Source organism: Coturnix japonica, chromosome 7 (genome assembly GCF_001577835.2).
Source record: "Coturnix japonica isolate 7356 chromosome 7, Coturnix japonica 2.1, whole genome shotgun sequence".
NCBI lineage: Eukaryota > Metazoa > Chordata > Aves > Galliformes > Phasianidae > Coturnix > Coturnix japonica.
In genome coordinates this window covers 7,918,984-7,933,810 of record NC_029522.1, presented here as the reverse complement: position 1 = coordinate 7,933,810, position 14,827 = coordinate 7,918,984, and the positions used below count along the sequence as shown (strand labels likewise).

Sequence of the window (14,827 nt, the reverse complement as noted above, 5' to 3'; positions counted from 1 at the left end):
TGTCAATTAATACACAGCTACTCACAATATTAACGGAAGGGTTTAATATTCAAAGCGGAGATTCACAGCACAAACAGCAGCGCTGCCCTTGTCGGTTGGTAGTTCATTTTTTTCTGCATTCTAAATATGACAGAAACTCCTCCAGATCTATTAAATGAGAAAATCCTTTCTGAAAACAGTACAACACGGCTGAAATACAATAAATATAAGCACTTTAATATTTAAGTGAAGAAAATGAATTTCAGTGTGTTTTCAAATTGGTTTTCTCAGTGCAGAGTTTCTTTATTTGTCCAAATAAAATGGATTTGAGTGGGTGGCAGTTTTAAGGAGATTCGCAGCTATTCGGTGCCGTTGTGAACCCGGGAAGATATTATGAATAATGGATTTGCTGTGCTCTTCGACACAGAGCCACAACAAAAACAATATCACTCTGGGTTCTCTAACAGGCAGCTGCCGGAGCAAGGAATAAAACTCCTCGCCTCCTCATTGAAGCTACAGGTGCTGGCATTTTCCTTCAGTGTGTTTTCATCATCACTGTAGCAAGCCTTGGGACCGGCCCTAAGTTTTCAGCAGGGAAGCTACTCAAACACAGAGCATGGAGGGCTGCATTCCCAAGGCTACTCCCTCCTCGTGCAGATTTACCACTTTCTCCTTGAGAGCACATTTCTGTACTATAAGTTCCCTCTTCCAAATACAGCTGGGAAAGGGCTGTTTTCCTCTGGCAAATAGCTGGGAGGAAAGGTTACCTTGAAACTTGCACACAGAAGAAGTGAACTGGTTCATTTTCCTCCTTCTACAGGTCTGAATATAGGAGAGCAGCTCTGACAGAAATGCCTCCTGTTTTATTATATTAACATCACCTCACACGCGTAGGAACAGCAAGTAGCACCTCACATCAGTTCAGCTAGAAGCACACTGGAGGGAAGCTCAGTGACTGGGATCCTGAGTTCTGGTACCAAAAGGCCAGCCTGGCCCTTTGCTGTCTAACCGATTTGAATACTGGCACTGTATTTCTGCAAGCTGTGACACATTCTTCTCCTCCTAGAAATATATCTCCTGCAAGAGACTATTAAGATCTTTAGTTGCAGATACCGAAGCTTAGCTCATGCTACTGTCGTAGGCACCGAATATGTATCTGAAGTACTGCCAAGGCATGAGTGATAACCTGGTAAGAGCTACAGGGAAGGTTCACACATGGAATTAGGTTTCCACCAAGTCACAGTGCTGGCTACTAACATCCCACCCAGTGTTGTTGCATCCTCAATCCATCACCTTCACCTTGACCTTCCAAACACGGCTAGCTCAGACCTATATTACTATGAAACAAACTCTGAAATGAAAAGCTATGGAAGCTGTCTTTTAAATAGCAGAACATCACACATACTACTTCTTTCAAGATCAGAAGTACTGCTTCTGAGGAGATCCCAGCAGAACTCCAGCTATGTTTGCACCGTGCAGCTTTACTGGCATGCTCTCTGTGCAAGAGGAATGGTCTATGACTATCTGTTGCGTATTAAATGATTCACTACTTCTGTCCATGTTTTAACACACTCTCACTATTAAGACTATAACCCAGAACTTCAGTTTTGGTGACAGAAATAGATTTTTGAAAGATATCCTAAGATACAAAAGAACTCGGTGATTTTTGTGCCCTCTGGATAATTCAAATGCATATTTAAGTACGTTTACAATAGATATACATGTGTTTGCAGTCTCTGAGTTCAGTAAACATGTGCATAAATACTGCCTTTCAGATGGTGAAATGCTTCCTAGATGTGAAAGATACTGGCTGGCCCAGAATGAGATCTTTGCATCATATTGCTCTCAATAGTGGAAGTGCAGAGAGAAAGATGGCTGTGTTTTTGTTTCCTCACTTACACTGAAGCTAAACTGTTTTCATGAGAAGCTTCAAACTGCCTACGTAAATTGTTTGTATGCTTAAACTCTTCTGTCTTGTGGATATCATGCTTCTGAGATGTGTCTTGAATTAAAACTGGCACATGGTACTGAAGTGATTTCATTATGTGTGTATTCTTCTACCTGGCATAGAGATTTAAGGTTTAGGTCAGAAGTTGCCCTGAGACTTTTGAAAAGCATGACTGATAAAACAGTCCACTACTGGGTTGAAAACTATATATAATTCACACCGTAAGAAGATAAAAAGACATCTCAGTGTCTTTAAACTTCAATAAAAGACCCAGGAGACCTTTTTTTTGTACATAAGAAGTTATTGTCTAAGGTGTAAGATAAGAGCTGTGTTCAGACTTTGGACATAGCAGATGAAGGATGAACAGTTTGCTTTAACTGGACGTACATGGTAGGATAGGTAAAGCTACAGCTTTTGGGAGAAAAAAAAACTTGGACAACACAAGACTTTGTACAAAGCTTGAATTCTAAAATAACAGAGAAACTAACAACAAAACTTCGCACACATCCACTCTGAAGACTGCGTGGAACCAGAGGACAAAAACTCAAACAAGACATATATTTGTTTAAAGACATCCATTAGTGCAAACCTTCCTTCTTAAATCTATTCACCAGTTCAGCCAGATTCAAACAGCATACAGAGCTGACAGAAGTCCAGCATTCTAGCTGCCTATCCAAGTTTTGTTCTCATGAGCTGTAAGACACAGTCCTGCTCTTCTTCCTTCCCTAGAGATGTAAAAGCACAGAAAGCTGGCAGTCCCTTGCATTGCAGCACACTCTGCTTCACAAGCTCTACATGTAATATTTGCACTAACTGGTACTGACGGGATATGGTTGTGATGATTGAAATACTTCACTTTAATGAACTGTTGTCTTCAATAAATTCTGTAATAACAGCTGACAGCTTTCACTGTTGTATGAATTGCTCTCTGTTGGTACAGTTTTTTGGCTTTTTTTGTTTCGGTTGAGATACTCTAAGACAGTATTTCTAGGAAAATAGGTTAGATGACAAAAAGACTGCCAGTAATGAGTGAACCCAACACAAAGGAGAAGAGAAAAAACAAGATAATGAGCTAGGATATGTAGTGAAAAACTGTATTAATCCTTAAAATGTGCTGGGTATCTGGGTGCTGTTCCTGCACATTTGAATGTAGAACAGGGGAAACACCCTGTCAAGAGCAGAGCATTATTTAGCAGGAGCCGTAATTATACCACCTGCACACTTGGGAATAAGACAACAAATTCAACTTGCACATTGTCACAAAGAGAAAATAACTGAGCCTCCTACAGTAGGACCACGCAGACTAACATTTCTGGACCTGCCAGCCTGTTTTGTTAGGCTTTGATGGAAGGAAGCCTAAGTATTGCATCCTGCTCTGGAACCACAGCTGTCAGCGAATCTAGTAGGCATTTAGACAACAGAGGTAAACCAAGTAGGAAAAGGTATCTAACTTGGAGATCACAGTGCTTTAGTAGTTCCAACAAAGCATACTGCTCTCCAAGAAGAATCCATCAGCCAGCTACACATCACTGAGGGAACACGTGCATCTCTGGGCTGATAGAAGGAAACTGGAACATAAAAAAAACTGACCCCCGAATGAGTATTCTAAGCCATGCTGGATGCTGAGATAATATAAGAAAGGAGATGGTTGAAGTAAAATACACATGAAGAGTTGAAAAGAGAGAAAAAGGACTCTTTTTTGATGTTAAAAGAAACAAACAAAATCATATCATTCTAGTTACTAAAAAATTCAAGCATAGTTCTCACATACAACCTAAATTACCACAGACACTTACAGTAAAAACCCATGTCAACAGATGCCACTGATTTACCTGTAGCCAACACTACTTCAGCAGAAGCCACACAACTTCTGCAGCATTTAACATTGCTTTATCACTATCTTCTTCAAATCAAACAACTGTTTCTTTGTTTTGCTACCGAGGGATGGGATGCCACTTTTTAATCACAGAATGGTTTGGGTTAGAAGGGACCTTTAAGATGATCCAGTCCCAACTTTCATGTCACACCACTGTGTAACGCTCACTTCAGTAATAATTCACTAAACAGCTTTCAGTAAAGCACTGCACCCTTTTCCTTACCAAATGTAAATAACTGCACCACTAACACAGCTGAGCCATTCTGGAAGAAGTAGGTATGACTTGTTTAATTACCTAGATTCTCAAATACACAGCCATAGTGAACATCTCTCGTTGCCAAAGTTCTGCACTAACTGTACAAGTTTAATTAAGTCTATTATACAGAGCTCAGGCTACACTTCTTAATTTGGTTCTGTACTTCAAGATTAATCTTTAACAGCATTATGAAGATTAAACCTTATTTTCCCCTTAACCCAATAACTATGCTTTGGAAATACATAAACATACGTCTTACCTGATAATTAATACCTAATAATTAAAGATGGTGATCTTTAAATTGATATTTTAAATTTGGCTCTCTGGGAATCATAAAAAACAGGTTTTAGCTTTCCTTTGGTCCTGACAAATGTGACACAGAACTCTTATACAAATATAAATTTGGAGATTTAAGCACGGGCCTCTTTTATATAGAGGGATTGATAGCAGGTTGTCTCCGTAGCGCTCCTCAGAGGATTCCAAAGGGAATTCTCCTTTATCAAAATGGCAAGCGCTTCCTGACGGGCTGTCAGTGCACAAATTACAAACTACCCGAAGATGGCCCTCCCACAGATCCTCTGAGTTTTTCTCTGCCTTCCTTCCAATTTCCTGGAGGACATCTGTCTTTTCTGAAAATAGATTAGCCTCACTTTTACTGGAATCAATTAAACATGGTATCTGGCCAGCAGCTCTTGGTGCCTCTCCCACTGAAATCTGAGGCAGGTAACAGTCACCCAGGAAAGAAAATCTTTATGACAACTGGCTATTTGCCCTTGTTCCTGTTCAAAATGATCAAGTGGGACTCCATTTTCAACTCTTTGTGGCTTTCTTTATCAAGTCCTAATGCAGATGTGTTGGGCGTTGTGAAAAATAACTACAAATCTAATGATAAATATTTCATTTAAAAGCTTGAATAAGAGAAAGGGAAGAAAAAAGAAAGATGAGAATGTAAAAGATGCCCAAGAAAGATGGCTAACATCTGTGACTTCAACTTGCTTTGATGGTAAAAAGCAACCAGGCTTGGCCAACTTGGAACGTGAACCAAGGGACATTAACTTCTTTACTGAGATCAAAGCAAAGCAAGCAAAAAAGACACCAACAGAGAAGTTTAAAATCCTTTTAAATGTGCCTTGCGCTCCACTCTGTCAGACTATGTTAATAATAGTAGAGTACAGTATCATCATTTCATGGTATCATTCCAAGTGAAGCTATAGTTGATAAGGGGCTTCTAATTAAACAATCCATCCCTGCTTAGTTTCTTTTAAATGCACACTACCTTCTGAATTTCCCAAAACTAAAACGCAAACGCTTCTTATCAGAAAAAGTAAAACTAAACTCAGCAATGATCAAGTGGAGATGGGATACCAGAAGGCAAGACACTTCACATAGGCTTAGGAATGAATGAATGATGTACATATACCAAGAATTGATTTGTGACATATCTCACACTCCACGAAGGCAGAAAAACTCCTGATTTTGGGACAGAAAAGCACAAGTTGCCAGCAATTATTTTGGTGTATATTTGTAAGAAGTAAAAGAACCTATTAGGAATACCTTACCAACAAGGTAATCTATTAGCAGTTGTACAGGACAATTACAAGTGATCATTTTATATATATAAGTTTACACCTGAATAAACACACCAAAAGATACTAGCCACGACTGGACATAAATGTTTTTTGAACACTTAAATAAAATTTTGAGCATGGGAGAAATAACAGGGACTTAACCAAAATTGATTCTGCTAGGACAAAGTGAAAATAAGTAAGTGGCAGATATAAAAACAGCCTACAGAAAGCATCAATGGTTCCCATTCTGAGACCTTTATTCACCTGGAGGTCTGCTGCAGGGCAGCACGGAATTACATTTCTCCATGACCTAATTCCACTGTGTTTTGCACTACTGAAAGGAAGCAGGGAAAAATGCAGAACTGTATCAATTACAACACAATGGATATAGTGGAGGGGGAAAAAAAAGCTTTCACATTAATTCTGAATGTTCTGGCCTTGGTGCAAATAATTTCTCAAGCTTAAAAACATAAATAATATTTTTTTGCATTTAATAGTCTACTGCATATGTTTACAAAACTAAATAATCACCTGTGTTTACATGAGATATATGAAGTTCAGTTTGATTTGCATGTCAGAGATCAGGCTTTGAATCTCTGACGATATTTACAGTTGGATAATTGAAATTAATCCTACCAAAATGACTTTGACAGCCCTGAATTTATGGTCTGAGAAAACAATCCTAGAACTGTTTGCTGAGCTATTAACATGGCTGGCTATGTATTTTCAGTCTAAGCTACACTGATGAATAAAATCAATTTGCAAGTCAGAAACCTATTCCCTTCTTTTTCTCCCTCACCTTCTGTTCAAGTGGCTTCCTATAGATCATGAAGGAGATGGGATAATCTTGAAGAGAGAGATCTGGGTTTTGCTGCTTTGCTTCTCATTTTTCCAACCATTGTAAGTATGTTACTCATATTGATGTAAACTGTCAAGGAGGAGAACACTTAACCACAAAGCTACCTCATGTCATCCTGGTAGGAATGGCATGTTGAGGAAAACACTTAACTACAAAGCTACCTTATGTCATCCTCCTGGTAGGAATGGCATTTGTGGCTCGAAATATGACAGAGCCCTCCAACCTGCCCAGAATAAAAAAAGCTTGAGAAAAACATCTATTAAAAATTAATTCAGCAATAGTTTCACCTCCTAATAAAGTAAAAATTAAGCACAGAGAGCACTCAATTTTCTTATCACTGGCAAACAATAATATAATTTAATAAAATGGCTGACAACCTTTTCCTGTTCAAAAGGTCTTAGGCCCTGTATTATTTGGATTCCAATAATGGTTTTGGTGACTGTGCAAGCTGCACTTGGTTTTGGTACTAAAAGGGCAAAAAATCACTTTAAGGACACCAGGTTCTGAACCAAAGAAAAGTGTTGTAGGAATCTGAAAAGTTATCCTTATAGATTTCTGAGAAGATATATGTTCCTAACGTACAACAGCAGCTTCATGAAATCTGGAATCAAAAAGAGAACTGCCAATGTTTACAAAATATAACTGCATACAATTCTAAGTATGTATTTACATATCCCTTTAGAGGTGATAGTTGACAACTTTGATGTTCATTTAACTTCCTCCTGCCCCTTCGATATGATGCTTTCCAGGAATACTTAAATTGGAAGCGGGCATACATCCAGAGATACATTAGGGATGAAAGAAAGCTCTCGTTTATAAATGTTGACTCCTTATTCACAGAAAGAATTAATCACAAGATTAAGCAGAGTAACTGTGATTCCTGATCATTATCCTATCACAAGCATGTTATCTCGTGCTCCGGCCCCTGTTCAGAGACAGCTTTGTGAGAGCTGGCAGACATCTGGAGCAGGAGAATTTTAAAGATGAGATAAGACATTCTAGGAGGATGCTTTTCCCAAGCACTGCGAACCTTTGTGGCAAGCCTGCTCCACCTTCCTGCCTTGTTGCACACACTCAGACCATAAAAAGCATCTGAAGGAGGTTACATGCTGATATGGTACATTGAAGGCACAGCTGCCTTCCTTTTATCACAGAACTCCAGGCACATAAACTTACTGGGTCACGCTGGACAACACCTAGGATTACTTCTGCCAAACTCAGCCAATTTACATAGCAATTAGTACTGCAAGCCAAAATAAATTCCAAGTTCCTTTCTATAGCATTTCTGTATACAAGTATAAATAAAACAACAATCCAAACTGAAAAAGACCAGGTTGCTTAATGAGGAAGTAACTTCCCCTTCATGCCCCCCTCAGTAAATACATAAACCGTCATATACTTTCTCACTTGGATTCAGTCAACTTGGGCATAAAGTTTGTTGGCAGCTGACTGTTCTGCAGAATTACATCTTCAGTCAGGCTGTCTACAGCTTGAGATCATCACATCAAAACAGACTCTGCCTCCTTTGGCCACGGAGACTTTGGCATGACTTTAGGTCTCAATAATTATAAGCTGATATATAAACATTCCACATTATGGCTGCACTCCTTATTTTCAAATATGAAATGCACTACAAATACACTAAAGGTAGAAATGAGAGTTGTTAATGAGTAGGAGGCACGGATTGGCAATGAAGATTTGATATCTGACTACAGAAGCTTCCTCAGCTGAGAGGATACTTCAGAATGTCTAAATAAAATCTCCCTTGTGCAAATTCAAAACCATTTCGACATGAAACCAAGACTCTTCTTAGTATTATTTCTTAAAAGTCATGCACATGTCCTAAAGGATAATCAAAGCATTAGAATGCTACAACAGATTAAGAAAAGAAGCAATGAACAATGCAACAGATTCCAGTCTGAAGAATTCTGTGTCCAGGCAACATTCAGTTGCTGAAAATCACACTTAACACAGTAGATTATTTTCAGTAACGCTGTTTCTAGGTTATCCATGAGTCTAGAAACATCGGCTCCAAACAGTATCCTTTAAGGCGTATTGCCTCAAGTACTACTGAAGATAGATGAGGAACTAATGATTAATAGGTAAGCAAAAATGTACTTGTATTTCTCTAAGTACCTTCATAAAATGCATTTGCCAAAGCAATAACGAAAATGAAGAGGTGTAGTTATTTATTAATCAGGAGTCACCTTGCCAAAACTTAAATAATGAATAGAATAAATTTCCACTTGTCCAACTTAAAATTCAAGCGTGTTGTATACTCGTAAGTTAAAAATATGAAATAGAAAACTCCCTTGTATTTTTGTTCTGTTACATTTTTACATTACATACCGAAGTTCCACAAAACTATGACCTTAAAAGCAAACAAGCAAAAACCAATAACAATAAAAACAACTGCAGAATAGCAGATGCCAAATAAAAGTGCCACGAAGAATGTTTCCTATCTTAGGTCCTTCCCTGCTAATTTGAAAAGTCTTCTCTAATAAATTGTTTTTCTTGCACCACTCCCTACTCACTCTACTCATGATCCTAAATAAAAGTCCACAAGTTGGTATTAGACATCTCCCTCTCTGACTGGGATGAAGCATAAAGCACTGATTACTAATTACAGCTATCAAATAGACAGTAAAGAATCTCCAGTAATTCCTTACCTGTTGACATCCCATATTTTACTTGTGCTGTCCTTAGAGGCAGAAGCCACAAAATCACCACACGAATGCCATGAGCAGTCCCATACGGCTTGGGCATGTCCTTTCAAAGTCAAAACGCATCCCTCTTTTGAGAGGTCCCATATCCGTACTGTTGCATCTCCACTTGAAGTGACCAACTGAGTGCCACTGTTAGAAGGAAAAAGGAAGACAACTTCAGAAAGACTAGTTAAGTAAACAACAGTAGATTTTACATTAAAACATGATATTTAAAAAAAAGAAATACATATTTTCTGATACATCACAGGCAAAGTGGTCACATATTAAATACCAAGAGAACAACATATTGATAACAGGAAACCACTTCCAAAGTAGAATAAAATATCTTCAGGGAAGATTCTTTTTTTCATCTCCCAAATCCATAACTTTTTCTATATATGAATTATCATTTAATCATAACATACTTCTCTTCTGACTCACAACAGATAATCTCATGCGCTCACTATCTATTGACTTCAGATATGAGTACAGTTCCGCTGCATTTAAGCATGGACACAGCATGTCAGACTCAAAGCTCACCTAGTTCAGCAACTTACATTCTGTTACAAAAAGGAGAGGATTCTTAATTGGAAAATGCTAAGAATGAACATGTAGAGTGGTATAATACCCTCCCCAGTATATCTGTGTCTCAGGATTTCTTTGAGACAGACACTGTATATTGTCCTGAACAACTGTCCATAGGCTGGTTTTCTCATACTACCTATTTTTGAACATACGTACACCTCCAGTACCCCCAATCTCTTGTGTTAATGAGTTCCAAAATGAAATCTGGCATTGCACAAATATTTATTTTCATGTCCTAAATACCTTCATTTGATGCTTCTAATCCTATTGGAATCCATTATGATGCAAAGTAAACACTGACTACACACGAACCCTCTTCGCAAGCCAGTAATGATACTACCACTCAGCCTATGAACTTATTCCTCACACCAAAGTCATTCCTTATCTTTGACCATATTTACCATCCTTTTCCACATCTTCTGAGATGAAAAAAGCACTGAGGAAACAGGTACTCAGTGGAGGTACCGAGCAGCACAGCAGTTCAGCAGTTCTTTCAGTTTTGTTCCTTATTCTGTTCATTCAATTGGCATTTTTAGTACCACTCCACAGAAATCCTTCCTGAGTACCAATAACCAGCGTAGAGAAACTATTTATTTTCCTCATATATTACTTCACATTCATCTGCATGAATTTCATTGGCCACTTCACAGCCAACTTTTCCAAACTGAATTCCTCTCCTGCACTTTCTCTCACACAGATCCTTCACTTTTACTGCCCTCATTATTCTGATCAGCAAACTTTTCCACCTCTTTCTCTTCCAGTGTCCAAGATCATCCTAATAACTTCAGTCCCAGCACAGATCCCTGAGGGACGCAAGTAATTTCTCCATTCAGAACATGACATTTTATTCCCATTCTTTCACCAGTTTTTAAGCTCACATGAGATTTTTCTTCTTTTATTCATGGCAGGTTTGCTTTTCTGAGAGTTTCTGTTGAATGACCTTAAGAATCTACTGAAAATCCAAGCAGACAGAATTGATGAGATCTCCCTCGTTCAAATGCTCAGTGAGCCCAGCAGAGAACTCTCATGGATTTGAGACACTTTCCTAACTTGTGTTGAAATTTCCCAGTGTTTCAGTATAACAAATGGATTGAGCTATCCTGAAATGTTGCCCTTAATATCATTTATACCAGTCCTCCCCGTATAAAGGTTAGGTGGACTGATCTACATTCATCCCACACTCTTTTAAAACACTAAAAAAAAAAAGTTAATTCACCTTAAGTGATACAAGTAATTGTGGAGGTTTCCTATTTTATTTATGGAAAAGTTAGTTGAAGGCCAGAAATCCATCAATCTTGGGTATTCAGACTAATTCTGCGCAGTTATCTCACCATCATCAATACAAAGATTTTGACAAAGCATATATGCTTAAATCCTGAGTGAAGGCTGAAGGAGGAGACCCTGATTTCGTCAAGGAATAAATGTGTTTTCATTAATGGAACACTCGTCATTTTAATAACTCAAGCTACATCTCACTTGTGGAGACATAAAATTAGCAAAATGACAAATTATGGTACCCCTTATACATTTAGGAAACCAGAGCTATTTTAAAACAAATTCTGAAGCAGGTATAAAGTGGGACTGATGAAATCTATAATTGATTCAGAGGGTAGCAGGCACTGCCACTGTTGTGAATCACAAAAGAAGATTTATTGCTTATGCATTTTTTAATATATAATCCCCCAAATACCACATGAGGAACTCGTTCCTTGGGCTGAATTTTAAGAAGATACTGTCCAGGCAGTGATGAAAATCTTTCAGGAAACAGATATGAGCAGGAAGGTAGTTCAAATGGATTCAATTTGGCAATCTGTGGCAGGGGAAAGAGTTACAAATGAGGTTTAGCACTCCTTGCAGATCAAAGGAGAGCAAAGCAGAGACACAGAAACAAAAGCACAGCCGGTGGAGGAGAAGTTCGGAGGGACAGACTGATAGCAGCCTAGGGGCAGACGTGCTCAGAAGCAGAGGAATCCCAGCAGCCCAGCCACTGCAGCACAAGCTCCTCAGCATCCCCCTCTAAACTGCATCATCACTCTGCACATGTGAGACAAGGTTATCTGAAGAAGAACAAAAGCATTAGGGAAAGTTGTTTTTTTCCTCAATGACTTTAATGATTGAGCCTGTCAGTCTATAACACCCATGCAATCCTCTACAGAAGGACTGATCTGAAAACAATATTTTTAGTAAAATAACATATGGAAAGGCACCACTGTATGCTCAGCCTTAAGTTCACCAGCAGCTTTATACACACCTCTATTTCAATTTGAAATTGATCACTAACAGAGAAGGTCAAATTAATTCTGTTCAGAATGTATATACAAGAGGACAGTAAACAGTTTTAATTATCTTCTTTTTAACCAAACAAATCAAGGAGACAGAGAACATATCATTAGGGAAGAACAAGCAAAAAATCCTATCCTTTTTGGTCACTTCACAAAGGAGTGTCAATGAGATCTGTAATCCCTAAACTGTTTCTATGGATAGGATCATTCATCCTAAGAGTAAATAGGCACAGCTCTACTTTCCAAGGGAATTTTTAATGGATTCCCAATTGATGCCATAAGCCCACTATTCCAGAAAGTTATATTACAATATTTCAGGTGACTGATTACACTCATGAAATAACAAAAAAAAGCACAGGCAATTAGTACACTGATGGTGCAGCCCTATACATAAAGACCAGTAGAAGTGCCTCACTGCTATGCTGTGGGATATGGGCTCTGCAGGTAGAGCTGAACCTTGTGGCTCTCCAGCAGGGTTACAGCAGGTTTTACAGCCATATCCCATCCTCAGGGTTAATCTCAGGCATATGAGCTTCAGCAGATGCCAGGGACAGTACTGCAGATCAGGTAACAATTTTGTTGCTATGTTCTACACTACATTAAGTGAACACAGCACATCTGTGGCGCTAGCATTTGTATGTACGATTTATGTAGTGGCACGGACGCACCTGCAGCTCTGCAGACAAAGTAAAATGCAGTTCCTTTCTCAAAACAGTCCCAGCCTAAATCAAAAGGAGGTGAGCAAAGCCCTATAAGCAGTGCAGGCAAATACTGGTTCTCAAAACAACATGCTAAGACAGCACTTGTGTTCAAGTTGTGTTCTAGAAGAGCTGCAGCAGCAGGGAGCCTCAGACTGGAACTCAACAGCACATCAACATCAGCAGCTCATCAGCTACTTTTAACCACACCGTCTAAAGCGCTATGGGATTAATGGCCTTTTACTGTGGCAATTGAAAAACATTTTAAAATCAATTTTAAGCAACTGGAAAAATTGTGTTTCTTATTTAGTTCTATTTGTGCAATTATTCCAAAGCAAAACTCTAAAAGCCACTGGACTATCTGCAGTATCAAAGCAGGTAGACCCTTTGCATGGCAAAATCCAAGGGCAGCACTGTAAATACTGTTAAAAATTAGTTTAATTTTGCTGACATTACATGCTAAGCCAGAGCAGAAAGAAGCATCTACTGCACAGCTGCTTCCTTCACAACTCTTATTAGAAAAAAAATGAATTGATCCATGAAAACCAGAACTGATGAAGCCTGAATATCTATGGAAGAGCATTTTGCCTCTTAGCACCATCACCTTAGCTGCTGATTCAATATAAATACTGGGAATTGACTGATCTTTCAGACTTCAAGCTTTGTCAGAATTAGCCTGCGGGTTAGAAGTTACTAGTGAGCATGGGAAATTGTGTCAGGAACCGGCGCAGAGGATGAACATAGAAGGTGTAGGGAGCACGTCCTTGTAAGCCTCATTTTCCTCAGAAACAAGGTTAAAGACAGTGAGGCAGAATAATAACAATAGGAAAGCACAGACCTACCACTAACATCACAAGAAAGCAGTATCTCATTTCTTCATTTGATACTACATGCAACACAAAGGATGCAAATGCCAAGCATGAGTTCAAGCAGCAGTCGCTGTTACTCTTCTGTCCTACTATGTTGGTCTCTCATCTTTTTTATTAAAGCTTCCTTGAAGCTGCAATTTCATGGCTGCAATGCTTTAAACATAACATGCTCCTACTACCGCAACAAGATTCCCAGCGCGATACATACAAATTCTACAGAATGACTTTAAGTTGATGATAAGCACATCCTAACCAGTCCTCCAAATTCTAAAGCATTTTCCCTTCCTGAACTGAGTACTGATGGCAGAAGTTGGCATATCCAACGATACACAGACAGAAATAGCATTTCACCTGGTGTTTCCCACTGCTCTGACCAGCTTGTCTCTGTCACAGTGTATAATTAGTCCTTTATTTCAGGGCTCTGGCCTGCTCTAAATGCAGACTACAGTTCTGCACCCAGGATCACTATGATGATATTTTGTCACGTCCACAAGGTTGCACATTGTTCCAAGCTCAGGTTATAATCTACACAACCCACAGTCAGACCTGCTACATCACAATCCATTAGCTTGCTAAGATTAGCTTGGTCCCTCTGCAGAAATACGGAGTGCGTTACCATTCACTGCAGGCTAGTCTTTTTAAAGTACAAAAAATGAGCTAGCTGTCTTTCAATGTCATGTAATTAAGAACAGTTAAATGAGATTGTAAAATAATTTAGGCACCTGGTAGAAGGCAGTCTTAGCTCATACAAAATAGCCTTCTAGGAGGCTTTGGAAGCATACCAGGTAAGGAATAAAAGTGAAAGGATAAAACTAGCTACAATACTTGGAAAGCAGAGGTAGCAAAATGCACAGACAGCAGGCACTGGACAATGCAGGGCTCCGTGGACTTGAAATCCAATGAGTAATTACCTTTACAACAAATAAAGTTTTCATGAATAAAGTTTTCACATCTGGTATCCCATATGACAACTGCACACCTAACCGGCCATGACATAAGAGCACTTTACTAGAAGTGGAGGAGCTCATACTAGCTTGACCAGGAAGAACATCATTGCAAATGCTGCTTACAATGAAGGCAGATGCAGTTTCTGGCCATACAGCTGTGCCATCTTGCTTTAGGATATTGCCAAAAACTAACATGCTTTCCCGTAACTGTTATCTGTTCTATACCAATAAAATAAAATGTTTTCCCTCATCAGA

General features: G+C 38.9%; 1 protein-coding gene across 3 annotated transcripts in view; it reads right to left on the bottom strand.

The window, feature by feature from the left end:
• Positions 1-14,827, bottom strand: part of SPAG16 (sperm associated antigen 16) — a 332,745-nt gene that overhangs the window by 136,565 nt on the left and 181,353 nt on the right. For all 3 annotated transcript variants that reach the window (XM_015867953.2, XM_015867952.2, XM_032445972.1), the window contains exon 12: positions 9,156-9,341. In XM_015867953.2, coding sequence (XP_015723439.1) covers positions 9,156-9,341 — 186 coding nt within the window. The remainder of the gene's footprint in view (positions 1-9,155; positions 9,342-14,827) is intronic.